We start from the raw sequence: 23,051 nt of genomic DNA on the forward strand, positions 1-23,051 counted from the left end.
AACGCGTGACATCACTTAGAGCACCTTTAATGTCGAAGCGCTGTGAAAAACTACACAGCAAAAAGAATAAATATGCTTTCTTAAAAAGGCAAAAGAACGCATGCACATTTAAAAAAATATTATAATTAAAAACCAACAGACTGATGAAAATGCGGGACATTTTCTCAATATGCGACGTGCGGGACAAGGAGTCAAAATGCTGTGCGGTAGGTAGCCTACAACGCAAAGCGGGACAGGTGGTCACCCTATCCCTCCTCCACCCCATCTCCCACTTCTAGTCCTAACTCTTCTTATCTCAACCGGGGAGAGTACTCTGGGTTCGGGCCTATTTCTGAGCCTCAGAGCTCTTCCCTGGACAGCACACCAAATACTCATACCCTTTACTTGATCAAGTGTGAACTCATGAAAGACTGTGTGAAATTATTATTTTATCCTATTGTTTTTGTTCCACCTGAATGAAGATAATGTTTTAGATGATTCCTGATAAAATTCAACCTTGAAGGGGGAAGGATGTTTGCTCTTTATGGTGCAGTTTCAGGGCTTGTTTAGAATTAAGAAAGACGTGTGATTATCCAGAAGACAGGGCCGGATTGGGACTCATTTTCAGCAATGGAGTTTCATACGAACCACTTTAATTCACGACTGACTATATTAAAATAATGTAATTAAAACCTCAGTATATAAGTCTGCAATAGTGCACTGTTCTCTACAGCCTTGTAATTAATTGTATTTTTCAAAAATATCTTCAAATACCCATGATAGTACAAATGATAGTACAAAAAATGCTAAAATTTGATATAGAGTTATTTGTATAGTTATAATAATGATTTTATAATGTTAACCATTGATTAATTCTCTAGCCATCTACTGGCTGTAGTTAGAAATTCATGTTATTTTCATTTTAATGTAATTAAGTGTTTGCTTTCCAGTAGATGGCAGTAATCCTCCAATTAACCCAGGCACATTTTTCATGTCTATCACTATGAATGAAATTTAGAAATGTAGATCTTTATTAAAGTAGATTTAACATAAAATTTTGCTATTTTATATAAATATATATATACTTAAATTATTACAAATTGAGGTAAATAAATAACACAAAATACCATCACAGGGAGGCGCTTTAAACTATGAATTAAGCACAACACCAGAGTCTCATATCACAGAACTGATGAAACTAGAAAAAGAATAAGAGGGTAGAATGGAATATGATGTGAAATATGTTAGTCAGTAAATGGGCAGTGGTTTGATCTGGACAAACTCTTATTCGTCTGGTAACTTCAGCCATTATTACCTGTCATAACATCTAACAGCTTGCAGTTAAAATGCTGTTCTTGTCTCTTCATGCCCAAACACAGTCTGAATATTAGCCACAATAAGATGCTCAGATCAGTTTGGTCTGTTCCTAGTCTCTCTGAAACCCAGATTGTTAGTGTTTGTTCACACTAAACACCACTCATTTACTTGCTTTAGGCCGAGAGCAGATCATAGAGCTGCTAGTGTCATTGTGTTACATTCAGTGACCACAGGCTGATGTTTTCAGTGTTCTCAAATCAACAACATTGACAATCACAAAAAAGATCCTAACAATCACACAGCAATGAGCAAAAAACTCACACAAACTATAAACTTTCCCAAATAAACCTTACTCTACAAACTAAAACTTACAATCTAAAAACGTATATAGTATACATGAGCAATATTACACAAGTAGCTGTGCGAATTCGATATGGCTGTATATCGTGGAATTATGGCATCTGTAGACTAAGATCGATATTGTTTAATAATTTTAAAATTATAAGTTGAGTCTGAACATTAACACTTCTTATAGACGTGCTAAAAATTACAACCTTGCTGTATGACCTGATTGACTGCATTGAGGGTTTCCACACATATAAAATCTAAATGATATCAGATTTTGAATTACCTTTAATTCATTAAGTGACAAATCTTTTTGGTATTATCAGGTATATCTTAAAAATAATTAATTTAATTAATTACAAGTCACATTTCGAATGGTCTTTGTAGCAATTACTGATAAACTGAGGCATGAGGAAAAAACGAAAAACAGTAAAATAATGAGATTTAAAGGTGCCCTAGAATGCTTTTTCACAAGATGTAATATAAGTCTAAGGTGTCCCCTGAATGTGTCTGTGAAGTTTAAGCTCAAAATACCCCACAGATTTTTTTTAAATTCATTTTTTAACTGCCTATTTTGGGGCATCATTAAATATGTGCCGATTCAGTGTGCTTCCCCTTTAAATGCTCGCGCTCCCCGCCTCCAAGCTCACGACTCTAAAATACATTGCATGAACAAAGTTCACACAGCTAATATAACCCTCAAAATGGATCTTTACAAAGTGTTAGTCATGCAGCATACCCGATTATGTAAGTATGGTATTTATTTGGATGTTTACATTCGATTATGAATAAGTTTGATAGTGCTCCGTGGCTAATGGGGCTAACGCTACACTGTTGGAGAGATTTATAAAGAATGAAGTTGTGTTTATGCATTATACAGACTGCAAGTGTTTAATAATGAAAATAACGATATGACTCTGATCTCCATGAATACAGTAAGAAACAATGGTAACTTTAACCACATTTAACAGTACATTAGCAACATGCTAATGAAACATTTAGAAAGACAATTTACAAATATCACTAAAAATATCATATCATGTATCATGTCAGTTATTATTGCCCCATCTGCCATTTTTCGCTATTGTCCTTGCTTGCTTACCTGCATAAGGTCTGTTGATTCAGCTGTGCACAGATCCAGAGGTTAATACTGGCTTGTCTAATGCCTTGATCATGGGCTGGCATATGCAAAAGTTGGGGTCATACATATTAATGATCCCAACTGTTGCGTCACAGTCAATGTTATGTTGAGATTCGCCTGTTCTTCAGAGGTCTTTTAAACAAATGAGATTTACATACGAAGGAGGAAACTATGGTGTTTGAGACTCACTGTATGTCATTTCCATGTACTGAACTCTTGCTATTCAACTATGCCAAGGTAAATTCAATTTTCTAATCTATGGCACCTTTAAGGATCAAATTTAATAGGTTCATCATCATATAAAACAATAAAAAATGATTTTTTTTCTGTCACTCTTTGCTGGTAACAGATATATTTAAAATACTCTTCTGTAATCACACTCTTGTAAATCTATAAACTCTCTAAACTCTGACATTTTTCCTAAATAATAAATTACTTATATACACTTATATACACTCTATATCTTGTTAATTAAAATAGTGTAATTTTGTAATTTCATGTCACTTTCAGTGTATATTGGATGTTAAACCATCAACATTGTAATCAAGCAGCACAATATCTAATAATTACCAAAAGCAATTTTCAACACTTTTCATCAGTTTTCATGTGTCACAAATAGAAGAATCTTACATTATTTATCATTGAGTTCAAATCCTTTATTAGATCATTGTGGAAATCTGAAGACATCTGCAATTGAAAAGATCAGACCTAGAAAAAGTTACAAACAAGAAACTGCAGTGAAGTCACACACATGACAGTGATCTCTGTGAGTCTCTGTGTCTTCAGTCTCTGTTGACTGTGACGTCTCTGTAGCGGCTCCTTATTCACCATCAGCTGATCCTGAGGAAACTGGACTGACGCCTGAATACTGAGAGTCCTACAATAAAACACACAGACAGTCACATATGGAGAATGAGACATTACTGCTGTCACGTCACATCAGTAAGTCAAAGTGACGATATCACAGATCACTATCTCATCTCGTGCACACTGTGTGCAGCTGAATTCATATCGTACAGGAACGTCGACTGGGCAGAACTATTATTCCTACCAATAAAGAAAGATTCATGAGTAACCTGCCTGATCTGTGTCAGATCATTTAAATTATTGTAACAGAAACAATGACACTGTGGTTGTGAAGCCGTTTCATAGTCAGGTTAGAATTAATGTCAATAAAACGAGGCTGTGAAGGACAGATTTAGTCTTTTCAAATGGCAAGCACTGTATAAAGGTCCTAGATCATGTAATTTACACAAATCACAACTGTTGTAAAGAAATACAATTGTAAACGTACAACTTTTGACATAATCAGGTTTCAGGTTCAATTATCATCTTCCAGGAACAACTGCATTTCTTTACTGATAAAGGACGAGCTAATCAAACTTATTATGCATCAAAACCAACCACATGTATACTAGATCCCATCCCCACTAAACTAAGTGTTTCTCCCTGTAGCAGGAGAGTTTATTCTCAATATTATAAACTCCTTTTCTCTAGATCACATCCTGAGACACTTGAAGCTGGCAGTTATTAAACCTCATATTAAGAAACCACAACTAGACCCTGATGAATTAGCAAACTACAGTCCCATCTCAAATGTTCAGTTTGTCTAAAATATTAGACAATTTTGTATCTTCTCAATTGATGCTCCTTTCTGCAGAAATTGGTATCTATGAAGAATTTCAGTCAGTTTTCCAGCCCCATCCTGAGCACAGAGATCACAAATAACTTTTAGAATCTGACCAATGCTGCATTTCACGCCTTGTTTAAATTGATCTTAGTGCTGCTTTTGACACAATCATGATCTGATATATATGATCATGAGATAGATTACAAAAGTACATTGGTATTCAGCATCAGGCTTTAAGATGTTTTAGATCTAACCTGTCTGACTGCTGACATTTTGATTGTTTAAATAAAGAACAATAAAATGAAGCACTGTTACCCCATCCTCTACAGTTAAAGATTTGGGTGTAATATTTGAGCAGCTTTCCTTCTGAAAATCATATTTCGCATGTAACCAAAACAGCATTTTTCCACCTTAGAAACATTAAGTCCCGAAACATGTGACTTCTTTCTGATGAAGAGAAGTTGGTTCATGCATTCATAACCTCGAGGCTAGATTATGTTTATGTACTACTGTTACATGTGCCCTTGTCCTGTGTTCTATTTTCTTCATATGGACTCCATTTCCCACAATTCCCCACCTAGGAACCAATCATGCATTCACACAGGCTTCCCATCAGTGACCCTTTATAAGCTGCACACACACACACACACACACACACACACACACACACACACACACACACACACACACATACACACACACACACACACACACACACACACACACACACACACACACACACACACACACACACACACACACACACACACACATACATACACATACACATACACATTGATGAGTATTGTTTAGCCTTGTTTTTGACCTTGTTTTGACCTTGTCTCCTTGTTTCCTTGCTCCTGTCTTGCCTGTGTTTTTGACCCTGGACTGTTTCTTTGTTTGATGATCGTTTGCTGCCTGCCTTGTCCATAGCCTGTGTTTGGATTACTCTTTTGCCTTGCCTTTCCTGTATCTGTTTGCTGGTGTTTGACCTACTGCCTGTACGACTACGCTCTCCCGCAATAAAGCCTGCATGTGGATCTCCAACTCCGTTGTCCCGCTCCATCTGTTACAACTACTAGATGATTGTCTAACAAGCTACAGTTAGTCCAAAATGCAGCTGCTAGAGTTCTTACCAGGTCAAGAAAATATGATCATATCACAATTTTACCTTTGCTACCTGTTAAGTTACGTAAGGACAATAAAATACTACTACTTAAGTCCTAAACTATCCTTTAACTAACCCTGTCATGTATTACCTTGGAGCTGTATATTTTTGCTATATAGACATTACTTTTTTCAGAGGATGGATTGATTCTCTTGATGAGTTTGGAGTGTTTCTCCGATATATCATCCCTACTTTTCTTTTTCTTTGACACAGACACCTCTGGCTTAATTTAATATCTGAAACATGCATTTTCTGTAAAGTTTGGAATGATGTTTTGTAGGGGTGTGACGAGACGGGTATCTCACGAGACGAGACAAGACTCGAGATTGAGTTCACGAGACGAGACGAGACCAGATTTTTACACACTATTTTTAAGAAATCCTTAATGGTGAAATACATGACTAGAAAAAATATTCTGCAGGTGTATTTGAAATGTTTTAACTAATCATCTTATAATGAATGTCATTCAGTTCTACTTTCTGAGTATGAATTATCATATGCAGTAAAAGACAACAATACTAAAGCACAGTAAAAGGTTTTGCCACAAACTCAACTGACTGACTTCTCTTCTGTATGATTTCAGTCTCTTCAGATCTTACTGTACATGATTTATGAGCTTCTACAACTTTTGACCTCCTAACTGAACTCCTTTCCACAAACTGATCATAGAAATAAAAACAGTATAAATAAAAATGGTAACACTTTACAATAAGGTCTCATTTATTAACATTAACATATTAACCAACATCAACTAACAATGAGCAATATATTTGCTACAGTATTTATTAATCTTTTTATGTTAGTTAATAAAAATAGTCATTCATTGATAGTTCACAGTGCATTAACTAATGTTAACAAATGAAACCTTATTGTTTGTGCTTAATAAGATTAAGAGAAAACTGTTATTCATTTTTATGGTAACACTTTACAAGTTGAAACCATAATCGCACTCTCTCAATATTCAAAGTGCAAATAAGACCAACTTTTTATTTGATACAGAGCTAAGAGATGGTTACAACTACACTGCCCAGCCTAAAATAGCTTTCATATTGAGAGATATTTGCATTCATCAAGGAGCCGCTTTCAAAATGCGGGGTATTGAAATAGCGTTTGAATGCGCGCGCGCGTTTACTTTCACTTTCAGCGATCGCGCGTAACTCTGTAAATATGGAGCGCCGGCAACCGTTATCCAAATTAATTAAATGTTTTTTATTTAAACACAAAGCAAAATGACAGTGGAGGCGTAATGTAAACATAGCGGTGGCATATTATTTCCTAATCATCCTAACACTCTGTCATGGCAACATCACGAGACTACTTTTCGCCTCGACGAGAAATCTCGTCACACTTTAGTCTCGTCACACCCCTAATGTTTTGTTAAAAGTGCAATACAAATAAATTTGAATTGAATAAGAATGGAAAAATTCAAACATGGTTTCCATTGCTGATAGATTAATAATAGTAAATATTAAACTCTCACTTTGTGACTTACACACAGAGACATTGTAAGCAATGTCCCTCTAAGCTGCGCGCGTGCGCGGCCGCGCACTTCTGATGCCGCGGCCGCGCAGAGAACAGACATGCAAATCATGTGTGGGGAAAATCCATTTGTTTGTAGTAGTTTAAATGAGAAATAATTGCAGTGCTCTGGACAACCGCTATAGAGTTATTGTCGCTATAGAGTTGGAACCGGTGAATGCGGTTTACAGGTTTCATAGGCTGCGTTCCACTCCAGTTTTAGACACGCACTCGCGAACTTCCCTACACACTTCCCCTCGGTGGAATCCCTGCCGCCATTTTGAAGTGCGTTCCACTTCGTGAAGTGGACGAGGGAAGTTTACATGGACAGACCCTCGCTCCCTCGATTTTAACCGAGGGAGCGAGTCTACTTCACATGTACACTTCAGGCAGCTCCATAACCCACAATGCAACACAATTATGACGTCACCGCATATCGCGTTTAATTTACCCTACCACAAACAATTCTATGATATATTAATTATTTTTTTAAACATTTAAAACACACATATATGCATATAGAATGCTGAATTAAACAAATTTGTAAGGGGAAAAAATAAATAATAAATCAGCTCCATTGCAGATTCCAAGTGATCAAGGGCTTAGGACGTTCCAGTTCAGCCCATTGCAAAGGTTCCGCCAGAAGTGGGCACTTGTGCAACGTAAGCAATGACGTACATCCGAGTCAACGAGACCGAGGGAAGTTAGCGAGGGAAGGGCATTTAAAAACCGAACTGGAACGCAGCCATAGAAAGAGAACGATTGAGCGCGTGTGAGCTGGCTGGCCCTGAGCTAAATCAGTCGCGGTAAGAATACTGTCATGTTTGCGGACTAAATACATCAATACGAGAGGCAACGCGAAACTAAAAGAAATGTGAAATAAAACGTCATGTTTTAATGAAAAGTGCTGGAAATAACGGATGATGGGCACAGAATGCTAACAAAACTCTGGGACATTTACAATCACACTCCCATCACAGGTGTAGCTTGCAAACTCAAAATACATCAGTGATATACCAGATTTTTGTGTGTGGTGGTGGTGTGGGTTTCAGGGATGTTTAGATAACTATAAAAAAGTTAACGTTCACTTTTCTTAAAAATATTTAGCTATCAGATCTGTTTAAATGCTTTAGTTTGTTTTCACTTTATAATATATTAAAACAAATTGAAGCATTTAAACTGATATTATACTGTATATCAGTTTAAATACTTAAATATATTATATTTTATTATATTATAATGTAAGCCTAATAAAAAATTAGCTCACAAGGGGATTGTTTAGGGCTCCTTGCCACGAAAAATCTTGAAACCTCCTGGTATATAAAATCTGGGAAATTCATAAGCAATAAACGTAATTTTGATGGTTTAACACTGTCTGTTGCTAATAATTGACTGTACAAAAACACATTATGGTTGTTCCAAACCATCACTGTAACTGCTCATATTATATTATTATAAAGAATTGAACTGTCATGCAGGAGGACAGAAAATATTTTTTAATAGAATTTCTTGGTAAAGACTGGTACAGTTAATACAGCAATGTGAAAAAAATCTCAAGTAACCTAAAATGTGCTTAAAGGATTACTCCACTTTTAAATAAACTTTTGCTGATAATTTACTCACCCCTATGTCATCCAAGATGTCCATGTCTTTCTTTCTTCAGTCGAAAAGAAATGAAGGTTTTTGATGTAAACATTCTAGGATTTTTCTCCATATCATTCATTTCAATGGGCACCAAACGGTTGAAGGTCCAAATGGCAGTTTCAGTGCAGCTTCAAAGGGCTTTAAACGACACCAGACGATACCAGACGATGAATAAGGGTCTTATCTAGCGAAACGATTGGTCATTTAAAAAAAATAAAAAAGTTTAAGTTTTATAAGCACAAATGCTGGCCTTGCTCTTTTCTCCGATGCGCATTCGTGACGTCACGTAATATGCAATTACGTTGAAAAGGTCACGGTTGACGTAGGCGGAAGTATCGAGTCAGTGTTTACATTACAAATGTGGGAAGGAGGATCGTATACACATATTCAAATGTCTTTGTGTCAGTTTAATTGTTTAACCCTTTGAGCGGTACGTTCCCACATATGGGATGTTTATTTCTGTGCCCCTGGGTGTACGGTTCCACATATGGGATTTAGAATGTTCAGCGACGTCAACATAATCTGCTAGATTCAAACTGTGCTTTCGCGCTCTGGCTGCGAGACGGACGCGCGCTCTCTTGTCATCACAGCTATGCAGTGTTTTCAGCCACATAATGTTTCTTTTAAAGTTTCAGACATTTAAATACGCATAAGCACCATTAAACAATACATTTGGAGTTTATAAAATACACACTGATGTCAGACGTCAGTGGAAGCATCAATAAACAGTGAATTCAAATATAATTTGCTGACATTTATTCATGTCAGACACACATAATGGGTCTAAGTAACTATAAAGTTTACTCTTATTCTTCCAGTTCACCAGCCACTTATTTGCATATATTTCAGGAGAAACTGATGTATTCACCTGCTGTAAATCAGACTGACAGAACTCTGTGAACTGCAGTGCAAACTAAGATGGCGGCGCTCATCTCGCATTATAGATCAAGATAAAGATCATTTATAAAGGTTTTTAAACGACAAAACACACTCACTCACACATATTTGAGAATCAGAATATCATATCGTTGAAGACATGTAAGCAAGTTTGCGAATATTTTAAATAAAAAAGGAAAAACAAAATAATAGTGATCCATCTCTCATACAGTGTTATTGTGGCTACGTTCAGCGCTCGTGACACGCACGCGTCGCCATGGAAACAATAAGGGCAAACGTTCTAAAATAAGGGTCGCCTTAAAAAAAAAAAACCTCACTCTGGCGGTCAGTTAGAATATTTTAAACTCATGCTTGAAATATGTGCGTATCCTGGGTGTTTTAATATTAGAAAGCCTAAAAGAAAATTTTTGTCAGGACAGAAATTTGTGACTTTTCAGAGATTTCCTATACACAATCCTGAGCAAATGAAACTGTGGTTGCTACGCCTACGTCAACCGTGACATTTTCAACGTAATTGCATATTACGTGACGTCACGAACGCGCATCGGAGAAAAGAGCAAGGCCAGCATTTGTGCTTATAAAACTTAAACTTTTTAATTTTTTTTTTTAAATGACCGATCGTTTCGCTAGATAAGACCCTTATTCATCGTCTGGTGTCGTTTACAGCCCTTTGAAGCTGCACTGCAGCTGCCATTTGGACCTTCAACTGTTTGGTGCCCATTGAAATGAATGATATGGAGAAAAATCCTAGAATGTTTACATCAAAAACCTTCATTTCTTTTCGACTGAAGAAAGAAAGACATGGACATCTTGGATGACATGGGGGTGAGTAAATTATCAGCAAAATTTTATTTAAAAGTGAACTAATCCTTTAATTTAGTGACTGAACTGCTTGTTTTCAAACATATTATTTGATTAATCACTAAGTTACATCAAGGGTCAAATAACATAGAAACGGTACATTAAAGTTAAATGTTACAGTTGCATGATAAAACCATTTTTTTTGTGTGTGTGTTTACGTTGATTGTACAGGTCTGATATAAAGTATGTTTTTGTTCAGGTGGCCAAAATGTGTGCTCAACAGAGAAAAGTTTTGCTCAGCGAGAAAAAAAATTAGAGGGAACATCGATTGTAAGAGATGAAAATATTCATATATTCATAGATCAGTCACATCACAAGGAGGCCTGTTACACTAGACTTTGTTCAATTTAAAAACACCAGGCTAACTTTATATTATAGTTGTTAAATATATATAAAAATCTACTTACAGTTGTGATCTAGTGTCTCCAGTTTATAACATGGATCATTATTTAGATCAGAGAGAAGCTTCACGTATGAATCTCCTAGTTTATTCCCATACAGATTCAGTTGTCTCAGGTGCGAGGGGTTTGATCTCAGAGCTGAAGCCAGAGCAGCACAACCTTCATCTGTGACTCCACAGTACACCAACCTGTAGAGAACAATGACGCTGTGTAAACAGTGTGTAAATGACCAGTTTATTAAAGATTGCAGTATTGTGTGATGTGATTTGAATGTAGTGACAAGCAATGCCACATACTTTCACACTTCTCTGTTTTATAAATGAGGCCGGTTTTACATGAACTTGAGGTGAAACTGAGGGACAAACACCACGCACTGCTATAACCAGGACTATATGAAGACCAGAACCATTAAAAAAAGTTGTGACATGCTTTGATCCGCTGTCACGTGGTCACATGGTTCATGGAGCGCTCTGTAGTTCCAAATGTTTGTTTTAACTTTAATTCATGTGGAACTGATGTACATGATTAAATCATGTAAACCCAACACACTTTTTTCAGTGCATTGTTTTCTTTATATATATGTTTTGTTTTTTTTGTGTTTTTTTTCAAATAATAACTTCTCATTTTTTTACTAAATGTCTATTAATCATAAAACTACTGGTTTTGGTTTTCCTGGTCAAACTATATATACAGGTGCATCTCAATAAATTAGAATGTCATGGAAAAGTTCATTCATTTCAGTAATTCAAATCAAATTGTGGAACTTGTGTATTAAATAAATTCAATGCACACAGACTGAAGTAATTTAAGTCTTTGGTTCTTTTAATTGTGATGATTTTGGCTCACATTTAACAAAAACCGTCTCAGGTTATGTATGTAACCATAGTTCCCTGAGAAAGGATCACTTTGGGAACGCCCCCAGCGTGATAGCGTCTGATGCACGTCTGTCAACTAGTCCAATGGCGAGAGTGAACGTCACAGGCAGGTGACGCCACAACCAGGAAAGGATAAATACACATCAGGCGAGTCCGGCTTCAGCTCAAACTGCCTGAAGCAAATCGATCACAGGAATGCAGGGAGTATGGCAACGCGACGCAGCGTCTCATTCCCTTTCTCAGGGAACTATGGTTACATACGTAACCTGAGACGTTTCGTTCCCTTTCTCAGGGAACTATGGTTACATACGTAACCTGAGACGTAACCTGTGAGGGAATTAGCACTGTGTCCGATAGGATCGCTTTGGGAACAATATACCAAAACGCCATAATCACAAATACCTGTCTGAAACTCTGGCACATTTAAGACGGCAAAGACCCGATTATCCTGGAGCCGCGTCCAGGTCAAGGTCATAATACCTCACAAATGTGAGAGGCAAGGACCAACCGGCCGCATCGCAGATCTCTTTGAGGGAGCACCCGAAAATAAGGCCTTGGAGGCCACCATACTCCTAGTCAAATGAGCTCTGACAGCTAATGGACACTGCTGGCCAGAGACCTCGTAGGCGAGTGAAATAGCCTCGACTATCCATTTGCTTATAGTGTGTTTGGATGCAGGTTCGACCCTTATGTGGTCCAAAGCACACAAATAACTGGTCTGCTTTCCTCCACAAGGCAGCTCTGTGGACATATGCGAGCACTGGACACAGCAGATTCAGTTTCTTCTGGATCTGGGGTAACAAATGGAGGAGGGCAAAAGGCTTGCAACACTATAGGCCTTGGAAGATTAGTCAAAACCTTCGGAATATACCCAGGTTTGGGGTAAAGGAAGGCTGTGACCATCCCCGGTGCAAACTCAAGAAAAGTTGGGGACACTGAAAGGGCCTGAAGGTCTCCTACTCTCTTAAGGGATGATATGGCGAGAAGGAAGACAGTCTTAAGTGTCAGGAACTTATCTGAGACTGACTCAAGTGGCTCAAATGGAGCTGTAGATAGGCCTTCTAATACAATAGCCAAATCCCAAGCAGGGACCCTAGTGCGCACTGCAGGCCTCAGCCACTGGGTACCACGGAGGAAACGAATAACTAATGGGTTTTTGCCCATGGTAGTATCATCCACATGGGCATGGTAAGCAGATATAGTTGAAATATACACTTTAAGTGTAGATGGGGTTAACCCAGATGAGAAGCGGCACTGTAGGAACTCAAATACAATAGACTGGATCCAACTGTCGTTCTTGACACCAGGAAGTGATAAGTTTCCACTTCAAGGCATATAGTTTCCTTGTGGAAGAAGCTCTGGAAGTGAAGAATGGTCTCTACAACCTCAGTTGAGAGACCAGCCTCTATGAGTTTGGCCCCCTCAGAGGCCAAACCCACAGATTCCACATTTCTGGACAGGGATGAATAATCGTGCCCCCCGCCTGAGACACGAGGTCCCTCCTGATCGGAATCTTCCAAGGTGAGCCATCGAGAAGAGCTATCAGGTCTGAAAACCATATTCGGCTCGGCCATTGGGGTGCTACTAGCAGTAGACTTACCCCTTCCTGGCGAATTTTCTCCAGAACTCCCGGGAGCAGAACAAATGGGGGAAATGCATCCTTCGGCCACGTCTGTACCATGGCATCCAGTCCCAGAGGAGCTGGATGTGTGAGGGAGAACCAAAGTAACGTTGGACGCTGCTGCCATCAGACCCAACAGTCTCTGAAACCGTTTTACAGTGCGTGAATGGCCTAGCTTCGAATCTTTCTTGGCTGATAGAACAGCAGTGATGCGAACTGATGAGAGACATGCTCACATTGTCACTGAATCCCACACCACACCAAGAAAAGTGGTCCTCTGTTGTGGAGTAAGCACACTTTTCTTGGCATTCAGTCTCAACCCCAATTTCTGAATATGTGCGAGAACGACATTAAGAAGCCAAACCGCCATCTCCTCTGACTGTGCTAAAATCAACCAGTCATCAATATAATTCAGGATGTGTATGCCCTGCAGCCTGAGTGGGGCCAGTGCTGCATCTACGCATTTCGTGAATATGCGGGGTGAGAGAGCTAGGCCGAATGGAAAAACCCGAAATTGGTACGCTTCGCCCCCGAAAGCGAACCTCAGGAACTTCCTGTACTGTGGAAGGATGAGGACATGGAAGTATGCGTCCTTGAGATCTATTGTGACAAACCAATCCTCGGATTTGATTTGAGTCAAGATTTGACTTATCGTCAGCATCTTGAATTTTAGCTTTCATACTGCTCAATTTAGATCACGTAGATCTAAAATAGGGCACCACCCCCCATCCTTTTTTGGAACCAAGAAATACCGGCTGTAAAACTCCCTGTTGGCAACTGGAACCCTCTCTATAGCCTCTTTTGCTAATAAGGTTTTTATTTCTTGCTCCAACACCAGAGCCTGCTGTGGAAGTACTGACGTTTGCGGCACTCCTTTGAATAGAGGTGGGCGGCACCAAAACTGGATTTTGTAACCTTTCTATATAATTGGCAGGACCCAATGTGAGATATTTTGAAGAGATTTCCACTCTACCAGAAAATCTACTAAGGGAACCAGCCTCTCAAGGCTGGCCTCTGGTATTTTGTTTACAGGATATTTTTTTTATGTATTTTTATACTCCTCAGAGGATGTGTCGTGTTGTTCTGAACACTGCATCACTAATTTGGTGGGAACCGCTGCGCCCCGAAGCACCAGAGGTGGCGGGGTTGGCAGAACGGCCCAGCAACCCCAGAGGATGGATGCCGGTGTGGTAAATATTTTTTGAACGCCTCGGCCTGCTTTTTAGCCTCCTGTAACCTGTCGACGACTGATGTGACAGCGTCGCCAAACAAGCCAGATAGTGCAAGCGGGGCGTAGAGGAGAAAGGCTCTGTCTTTATCCTTTAACTCAGACAGATTGAGTCACAGGTGCCTCTCTGTCACCACTCTCTGTCTTAGAGACAGATCTGTGGCTCGACGCAGTTCTCGAACTGAGTCCGGGCCAATCCCCTCCCCGCCATCCAAATCCTTCAGAAGATCTGCTTGGTACGCTTGCAAAATAGCCATAGTGTGCAAGCATGCACCAGTCTGACCTGCTGCCGTATACGCTTTTTCCACTAACCCTGATGTAGCTTTAAGTGGTTTTGTGGGAAGCGTGGGGGCCTTCAGGGACGATGCTTATCCCGGGGACAGATAGCTTGCAAGCGTCTGTTCAACCCGGGGCATCGCCCCATAACCATGTTCTTTCAGCCCTCTCATATTGAATGGTGCTTGACGTGAGGGCTGAATAAGCGTGATGAATATGGTTTCCTCCATGATCTTGCTAGTACATAGTGAAGATCATGAAAGAAAGGCCCCGTGGTGGAAGTGCTTTATTTGATGACAAAAAGCGCTCATCCAGTTTGCTTTTCAGACGAGCACCCCTGATTCTCAGCTGGCCATTCAATGTTTAACTCCCTGAGGTCTGAAAACGCGCCGGCGTGTTTTGCAGGATTTTTTTCACATTGCAACAAAACAGACTTAAAATACTCCGTCATTTCTTGTCATAGAGACATAAGTAATATATCAATTGAAACTATAGAATGTCTTCTTTTATTTGTGTACACTCAGAGTAAAAACACAATGTTGTGCTTTTTGTAAAATAAAGAAAACTAACATGATGCGTGATCTCTCGTCTCCCTCTGAACGAAGTCCAATCTGATAGTTCTCAGAAAATGAACTGTAACTTATGAATACTAATGACAAAAAAAATGACACTTATGTCTAAAGAAACGTTGAAAAATGTCAGGTTTTAAATCGTGCAAGTCAAATCGAAAACAAACATTCTGTGTTTATGTAATCTGTATGAAAAGAGAGCCATGTCAGAAGTCCATGATTCAGCTCATTATCCACTAATGTGGCCACGCCCACAGAGCCAGTGCTATTCAGAGGCATATTCAGAGGCAATACTTGTATGCATCGTCTCAATCGTGTATTTATTGTCTTGAAAAGTGTTTATTTGGATGTTAAAGCCATGGTTAACGATCTCTAGAAGACATGCCGTTAGTTCCTGGTTCCTTTTCTTCTTTATATGAATTTGTGGGCTAAAGGTGTACAGAGCGCCCTCTGGCTGCAAGTATGAATTGAAAACAGAATCCAGCGCTCACAGTGATGACAATAAATATTGAATAAATATTACTCCTCAGTATAGAAAATTGACATAAATATATAAGAATCCATCAATATTTCTCCAAATGTGCATGCTTTTAAGCTAAAAGCCTATATGAAATGCCATAGAGGTAACATAATTGTTCAGACACTTTGCATCACAGAAATACATTATATTTTAAAGAATATAATAGAATACCATTATTTTAAATTGTAATAATATTTCAGAGTATTGCTGTTTATGATGAGCTGAGACATTATTATAGAGGTTTTTTTTCACAGCCTACCTGACTGAAAGGCTTCATTAATATGCAAGTCATTTCAGGTCATTATGTGATTCTTTTGTCTTCTCAGGTGTAAATGACCCATTATTCATGATGATTCACGCCTCCACGCATACTGTGTTTCTTGACAAAAAGTGTCTTACAAAAACTAAATCAATATATTGTTTTATATGAAGGAGTAGGCAGCATAATTTTTTACATAATTATGAAGCAAAAACTCTAGTCTACAACCTCCAATACCCAGAAGTCTTGTGAACACAGATTTAATATACTTTTTTTTGGCCTTATTTCAGTGACTTAAGTTTTTTGTTTTTTCAATAACCACGCATAAACATTATTCCTTCAAAAATACAAACATGTACATACATGTTCCTCACATATTATGGTAGCCTAGTTTGTGCTGAATACAGTGTAATGACACTTTTGTCATTTATATGTTTATGAACAACTGAAAAAAGCACAAATGTCAGGGCATGTCAAAACTTCTCCAAGCCCAAAATCAGCCTCAGACTCCAGAGGGTTAACTTTGACACAGCGCGAGAAAGCACATCCACCAGCTCCTCATACTCTGGGGAAAGTGATGGTGAATCATCTTCCCCCATATCGAAGCTCAGCACATCCAATTCCTCAGAACTAGAGTGCTGATGCGACGAGCACTCTCCCTGGGCGGAAGAAACCACGGGGCGGGCTTCTGACACCAGAGAGGGGGCGAGGGATCTGCCAGGTGAAGGCTGAGAAAGAGCACTCATGCCCGTCTCAAGCCCCGCTGACAGATCCATCTGCGAGCCCCACGACATCTTTCTCCACGCTGCCTCGGCAGCCGCGGGTCCAGAGCCATGGGGAACGCTTGCCTGCGCACTTTCCTCGAAAAATGGGAGGCAGGAGCGGAGCGTCCTCAGAGGAAGCTTCTCACAATGCTCACATTCAGCCCCCTCGAAGGCATGCTCCGCTCCCAAACACAGCACGCACAAAACGTGTGTATCCCCACCAGAGAGAAAAAAAGGGCAGGGAGGAGTATTTCGCCATTATAACTGATATATTGAGCTGTGCTATATCGGGACAGACAACAATAAATAGACAGAGACAGTTTCACATAGAGCGCTTTGCTGAGGCAGAAAAGCTGAAGCCGGTCTCGCCGGAAGAGTATTTATCCTTTCCTGGTCGTGACGTCACCCACCCATGATGTTCACTCTCGTCATTGGACTAGTTGACAGACGTGCATCAGACGCTATCACGCTGGGGGCGTTCCCAAAGCGATCCTATCGGACGCAGTGTGAGTTCCCTTGAAAGGGAACCACCAATTCTCAATCTCAGTAAATTAGAATACTTAATATCAATAAACAAAGGATATTTTAAACAGAAATGTCAGGCTTCTGAAAAGTATGTTCATTTCTATCCACTCAATGCTTGGTTGGGCCTCCTTTTGCATGAATTACTGCATCAATGCGGTATGGCATGGAGGCGATCAGCCTGTGGCACTGCTCAGGTGTAATGGAAGCCCAGATTTCTTTGATAACGGCCTTCGGGTCATCTGCATTGTTGGGTCTGGTGTCTCTCATCTTCCTCTTGACAATTTGCCTGGAAAATCCAGCCTCACCACTGTACCAGCGGATGAGTCTGGTCGGCCATTGAATCAATTCGATTTCTAGGGTGGAGCAAATCCGGGCAAACAGGAAGCGGAGTAAACCAATCAGAGAAGGGCGGATATGACGTTAGCAAAGCGACAAGAGAGTCAACAGCGAAAAGTAAATAATTAATGTGTTTTTGGTCATTTAAAACTGAATTCACGGCTGAATAGAACAAACCCTTGTGTCTCCCGTGCGCAATCTTTGTTGATATTGAAGGGACTTTCACCGCACTAGAGTGACGCTGTTTGCGTCACTGAAATAAATGAATCTGATTGCACGGTACGGTTTGGAGTTGACTCGAATCGCAATGGAGGGCGGACTGACTAGACTGATATATCTTGTAGAAGATATGAGTCTGGCCTTGCCAGGCAACTTAACAATACCCCATAGATTCTCTATGGGGTTTAGGTCAGGTGAGTTTGCTGGCCAATCAAGCACAGTAACACCATGGTCACTGAACCAGCTTTTGTACCTTTGGCAGTGTGGGCAGGTGCCAAATCCTGCTGGAAAATGGAATCAGCATCTCCATAAAGCTTGTCAGCAGAAGGAAGCATGAAGTGCTCTAACATTTCCTGGTAGATGGCTGTGTTGACTGTGGACTTCAGAAAACATAGTGGACCAACATCAGCAGATGACATGGCAGCCCAAATCATCAGTGACTGTGGAAACTTCACTGGACTTCAAGCAACATGGTTTCTGTGCTTCTCCACTCTTCCTCCAGATTCTGGGACCTTGATTTCCAAATGAAATGCAAAATTTACTTTCATCTGAAAAGAGGACTTTGGACCACTGAGCAACAGTCCAGTTCTTTTTCTCCTTAGCCCCGGTAAGACGCTTCTGACATTGTCTTTGGTTCAGAAGTGGCTTGGTACGTGGAATGTGACAGTTGTAGCCCATTTCCTGAAGACATCTGTGTGCAGTGGCTCTTGATGCACTGACTCCAGCTTCAGTCCACTCCTTTTGAAGCTCTCATAAGTTCTTAAATTGGCTTTGCCTGACAATCTTCTCAAGCCTGCGGTCATTCCTTTCACTTGTACACCTTTTCCTAAAACACCTTTTCCTTCCAGTCAACTTTCCATGAATATGCTTTGGCACAGCACTCTGCGAACAGCCAGCTCTTTTAGCAATGACCCTCTGTGGCTTACCCTCATTGTAGAGGGTCTTGATGATCGTCTTCTGGACAACTGTCAAGTCAGCAGATTTCCCCATGACTGCTGTTGGGATTACTGACCTAAACCCAGTATTTATACCCTGAGAATGGTAATTTAAAAGAACTTGAAATTAAATATTCTAATAATTTGAGATACTGATTTTTTTTATTTTGATGAGCAGCAAGCTGTAATCATCAAAATGAAATGGAAATATTTTACTTTATGTCTAATAAATCTAGAATATATTTAAGTTTTATTTTTTTGAATTAAATTACAGAAAAAAAAAAACATGATATTCTAATTTATTGAGATGCACTTGTATATATATTACAGAAAATTAGCTGTTAATAAAATATATTAAATTTTCTCTCATTTGAGTGGATGTAGTGTGATGTTTTGTTTGGACTCCTTCTACAGACCCAGAAAAAAAAGGGAAGAATTTAACAAGCAAAAAGTTGGTGGTCATTGAGTTAAAAAGTTAAAAATTATTACATTGGGACTTCCGGTTTGGCAATGTGAGGTGCAGACACGTGTTGGCAGAGCTCCTGGCAATTTCTGATAAAATACACTTTATTAGTGCCATTTAAGCTAACAATCCTTTTCATAAGTGTTAAAGTGGTGCAGTCGCACTGATACAGCAAGATGAGTAAGAACAAACCAGCAGCAAATGCCCCTGCCAACAATGAGAACCAGTGTAGCTAGCAAGTTAGCCATGAATGGCTAGTGCGGGGAAGTCTGAAGAAGCCTGTTCAGATAATGATGGTGTCTCCATGAGTCAGCTTGTAATGGAGCTAACAAAGCAATGAAGCTTCGATAAAAGAGGACATCTCAACTCTGATTCAAGAGTTGAATCCAAGCATCGTTGAATGCTTTAACTGAGACTTTGGCAAGCTTCCAGTCCCGCTTGTGTGCTACTGAGACACTTGTGGGCGATAACTTCCAGAGAACAGCAAGAAAGGCCAGTCTACAATCAAGTTCGTGTCCAAGATGTTAATGGAAGTCATGGGTCCGGATGTTTTTGAAAAGCCTCCTGAATCGGAACGAGCGCACCGATCTTTGGGCCAGCAAGATTACGAGTTCGTTTTGAGGACGAAACTCTGCTTTTCAATACACAGGATGAAGCTCAGCAGTTCTATGATCAGCGGATTGCCACACGTGAATAAACCTTGATATGGGAGCAATATTGTGAATTACAGAAGAGACATGTTGACTACTAGGTAGGCCTAAGACACTACAGTGACTGGAAAACCTATTTAACATTTCAGTATGCTCTTTTTAAGTGCACTTTTTTTTTTTTTGGGTGGTTTATGTTTTCCTCTGCGTTGACAATTGCAATGCCTTATTTTCATAAATAATTTAGTATGTTACAGATCCTACATTTGATATCAAGGTTAAAACACTTTAAGTGATGGGACTGTTTTAGTTCTATGACACAATGCACTTTATTTAAACGTGCTAATCAACAGGTCGTTCAGTAGTATTAATGATGACAAACTTTACCGTTTGTTGGCCCAGAATATATATATATATATATATATATATATATATATATATATTTTTTTTTTTTTTTTTTTTTTTTTTTTTTTTTTTTTCACTTACAGTTTTGTTAAAGTCCCTGTAAAGTCATTTTAAAGTATGTGTTCTGAGTTTGTCACACCGCAGAAAAATGTGTTATTAACCACCCAGCCAAATTTGAATGATTAAAGGTGCCATTGAATTGAAAATTGAATTTACCTCGGCATAGTTGAATAACAAGAGTTCAGTACATGGAAATGACATACAGTGAGTCTCAAACATTGTTTCCTCCTTCTTATATAAATCTAATTTGTTTAAAAGACCTCCGAAGAACAGGCGAATCTCAACATAACATCGTTATGTTACGTAACAGTCGGGGTGTACGCCCCCAATATTTGCATATGCCAGCCCATGTTCCCAACATTATGAAAGGCATTACACAAGGGCAGCCAGTATTAACGTCTGGATGTGCACAGCTGAATCATCAGACTAGGTAAGCAAGCAAGAACAACAGCGAAAAATGGCAGATGGAGCAATAATAACTGTCATGATCCATGATATCATGATATTTTTAGTGATATTTGTAAATTGTCTATCTAAATGATTCGTTAGCATGTTGCTAATGTACTGTTAAATGCGGTTAAAGTTACCATCATTTATTACTGTATTCACGGAGACAAGAGCCGTCGCTATTTTCATTTTTAAACACTTGTATTCTGTATAATGCATGAACACAACTTCATTCTTTATAAATCTCTCCAACAGTGTAGCATTAGCTGTTAGCCACGGAGCACTATCAAACTCATTCAGAATCAAATGTAAACATCCAAATAAATACCATACTTATGCGATTAGACATGCTCCATGACGAACACTTTGTAAAGATCCATTTTGAGGGTTATATTAGCTGTGTAAACTTTGTTTATGCAACGATAGAGTCGAGAGCTCTGGGGGGCGGAGAGCGCAAGCAATTAAAGGGCCAGCAGCATGAATCGGTGCATAGTTAATGATGCCCCAAAATAGGCAGTTAAAAAAATTATTTTAAAAAAATCTATGGGGTATTTTGAGCTGAAACTTCACAGACACATTCAGGGGACACCTTAGACTTATATTACATCTTGTAAAAAATCGTTCGATGGCACCTTTAAAAAAATCTGCAAGTAAATGAAATAAGTTATGCTCTCAAATGCTGGGGAGCTGAAACCACACCCACTCGCGAGAGCTGCCGTCTCAACTTACTTGAGTCTAATGAGTCAAACATACTGATGCATATAAAAAGAATCATTTAGAGGTTTGCAAATTTTAGTAGAGTTACTGTGGACTACCTACTAATTATAACATAAGCAAACTCGGCAACTTACACTCATTGTTGGGCACGTACTGCCGACTGTTTTCGAGTCCACAAATGACGGTGCCGCGAGACGGGAGGATGAAGGCCGGGATGGGAGAGACTCTGTCCGGCCCCATATATCATCGGTTATCGGTGGGACGGTAGGAAGATTGACTTGACTTGACTTGAGGAAGGCCGAGGCAGGAGGGGGGCCGAGGTCTGTTCAGTCACATTCACCAAAAACAGCGGATTATCTGTGAATCCCAGCTGTCTGATGAAAGTTTGTAAAATTATCTGGTGTAGAACGATCACTTTAGAATCCTTCATATCATCATTTTAGGAAATTTAAATAAGGAGACCGAGCATATTGTATATTATAACAACCATGTAATATGCATTTGCGTGACGAAGGCATTACTAGCTAAATGTGCAAAGGGCTGTATAACTGTAATGACACTCGAGATTGAGCAGGTGAGCCGCTGTAGAGTTAGAGGCGGCGCCACGCTCGGTGCGTCATCGACAGTTATATAGTGTTAGGGGAGGAGCTATGCTCAGGGGTCCAAGTGCGTCATCAGACCCCATTTTTAGCTCCGCCCAAAAAATCCTGAGCAGAGACTTAGTGAAAAACTGTTTAACGTTCTAACTTCACAATTAAGCATTACACAATTCAGTCTTTTTAATGTGTTTCAGCAATACATTTGTAACATTTATAAAGTGTTTAGAAAGAATTCTCAGAATTGACTTTACAGGGACTTTAAGTAATGGGAAACTGTGTCTGGTAACATTGCTTATGTTTCACTTATACACTTATTTGTATGACTGATTTTATATTTTATGATCTACTTTTATGGTTACATTATGTCGGGAGCTCTGAGAAAAAACGGAAAGGATATGGACTTAAATCATCGGGAGTTGAGAGTTCTGAGCTGCGGTTTGTCTTTGTTCAAATCTAGAATGTATTATAGTTTGGTTGTTTTGTCAAGGTTTACCATCTGCTGGGTTTTTTGTTTTGTTTGGTGTTTTTTTTTCTTCTTTTTCCCATTTTCCTTCCTATCTATGGGATTTCTGCCACAGACAGAAGATACAGACAACTATTGATAAATAATGGTAAATAAAGGTAATAAAGTGACAAACACTGGAGGGTCACCGGTGCGCTTTATTAGTTGGAATGTTAGAGGCTT

General features: G+C 39.3%; 2 protein-coding genes across 3 annotated transcripts in view; both read right to left on the reverse strand.

The window, feature by feature from the left end:
* The window catches only part of LOC125258304, a 725,453-nt gene that overhangs the window by 49,702 nt on the left and 652,700 nt on the right, over positions 1–23,051 (reverse strand).
* The window catches only part of LOC125258310 (ribonuclease inhibitor-like), a 53,177-nt gene continuing 33,516 nt past the window's right edge, over positions 3,391–23,051 (reverse strand). The window contains exons 8-9 of one of the 2 annotated variants that reach the window (XM_048175218.1): positions 10,908–11,089; positions 3,391–3,659 (exon numbers count right to left, since the gene is read on the reverse strand). In XM_048175218.1, the coding sequence (XP_048031175.1) occupies positions 3,658–3,659; positions 10,908–11,089 (184 nt within the window). In that variant the 3' untranslated portion in view covers positions 3,391–3,657. The remainder of the gene's footprint in view (positions 3,660–10,907; positions 11,090–23,051) is intronic. The other variant, XM_048175217.1, reaches the window with a different exon arrangement.

The sequence above is a fragment of the Megalobrama amblycephala genome, linkage group LG22 (assembly GCF_018812025.1).
Source record: "Megalobrama amblycephala isolate DHTTF-2021 linkage group LG22, ASM1881202v1, whole genome shotgun sequence".
Taxonomy (NCBI): Eukaryota; Metazoa; Chordata; class Actinopteri; order Cypriniformes; family Xenocyprididae; genus Megalobrama; species Megalobrama amblycephala.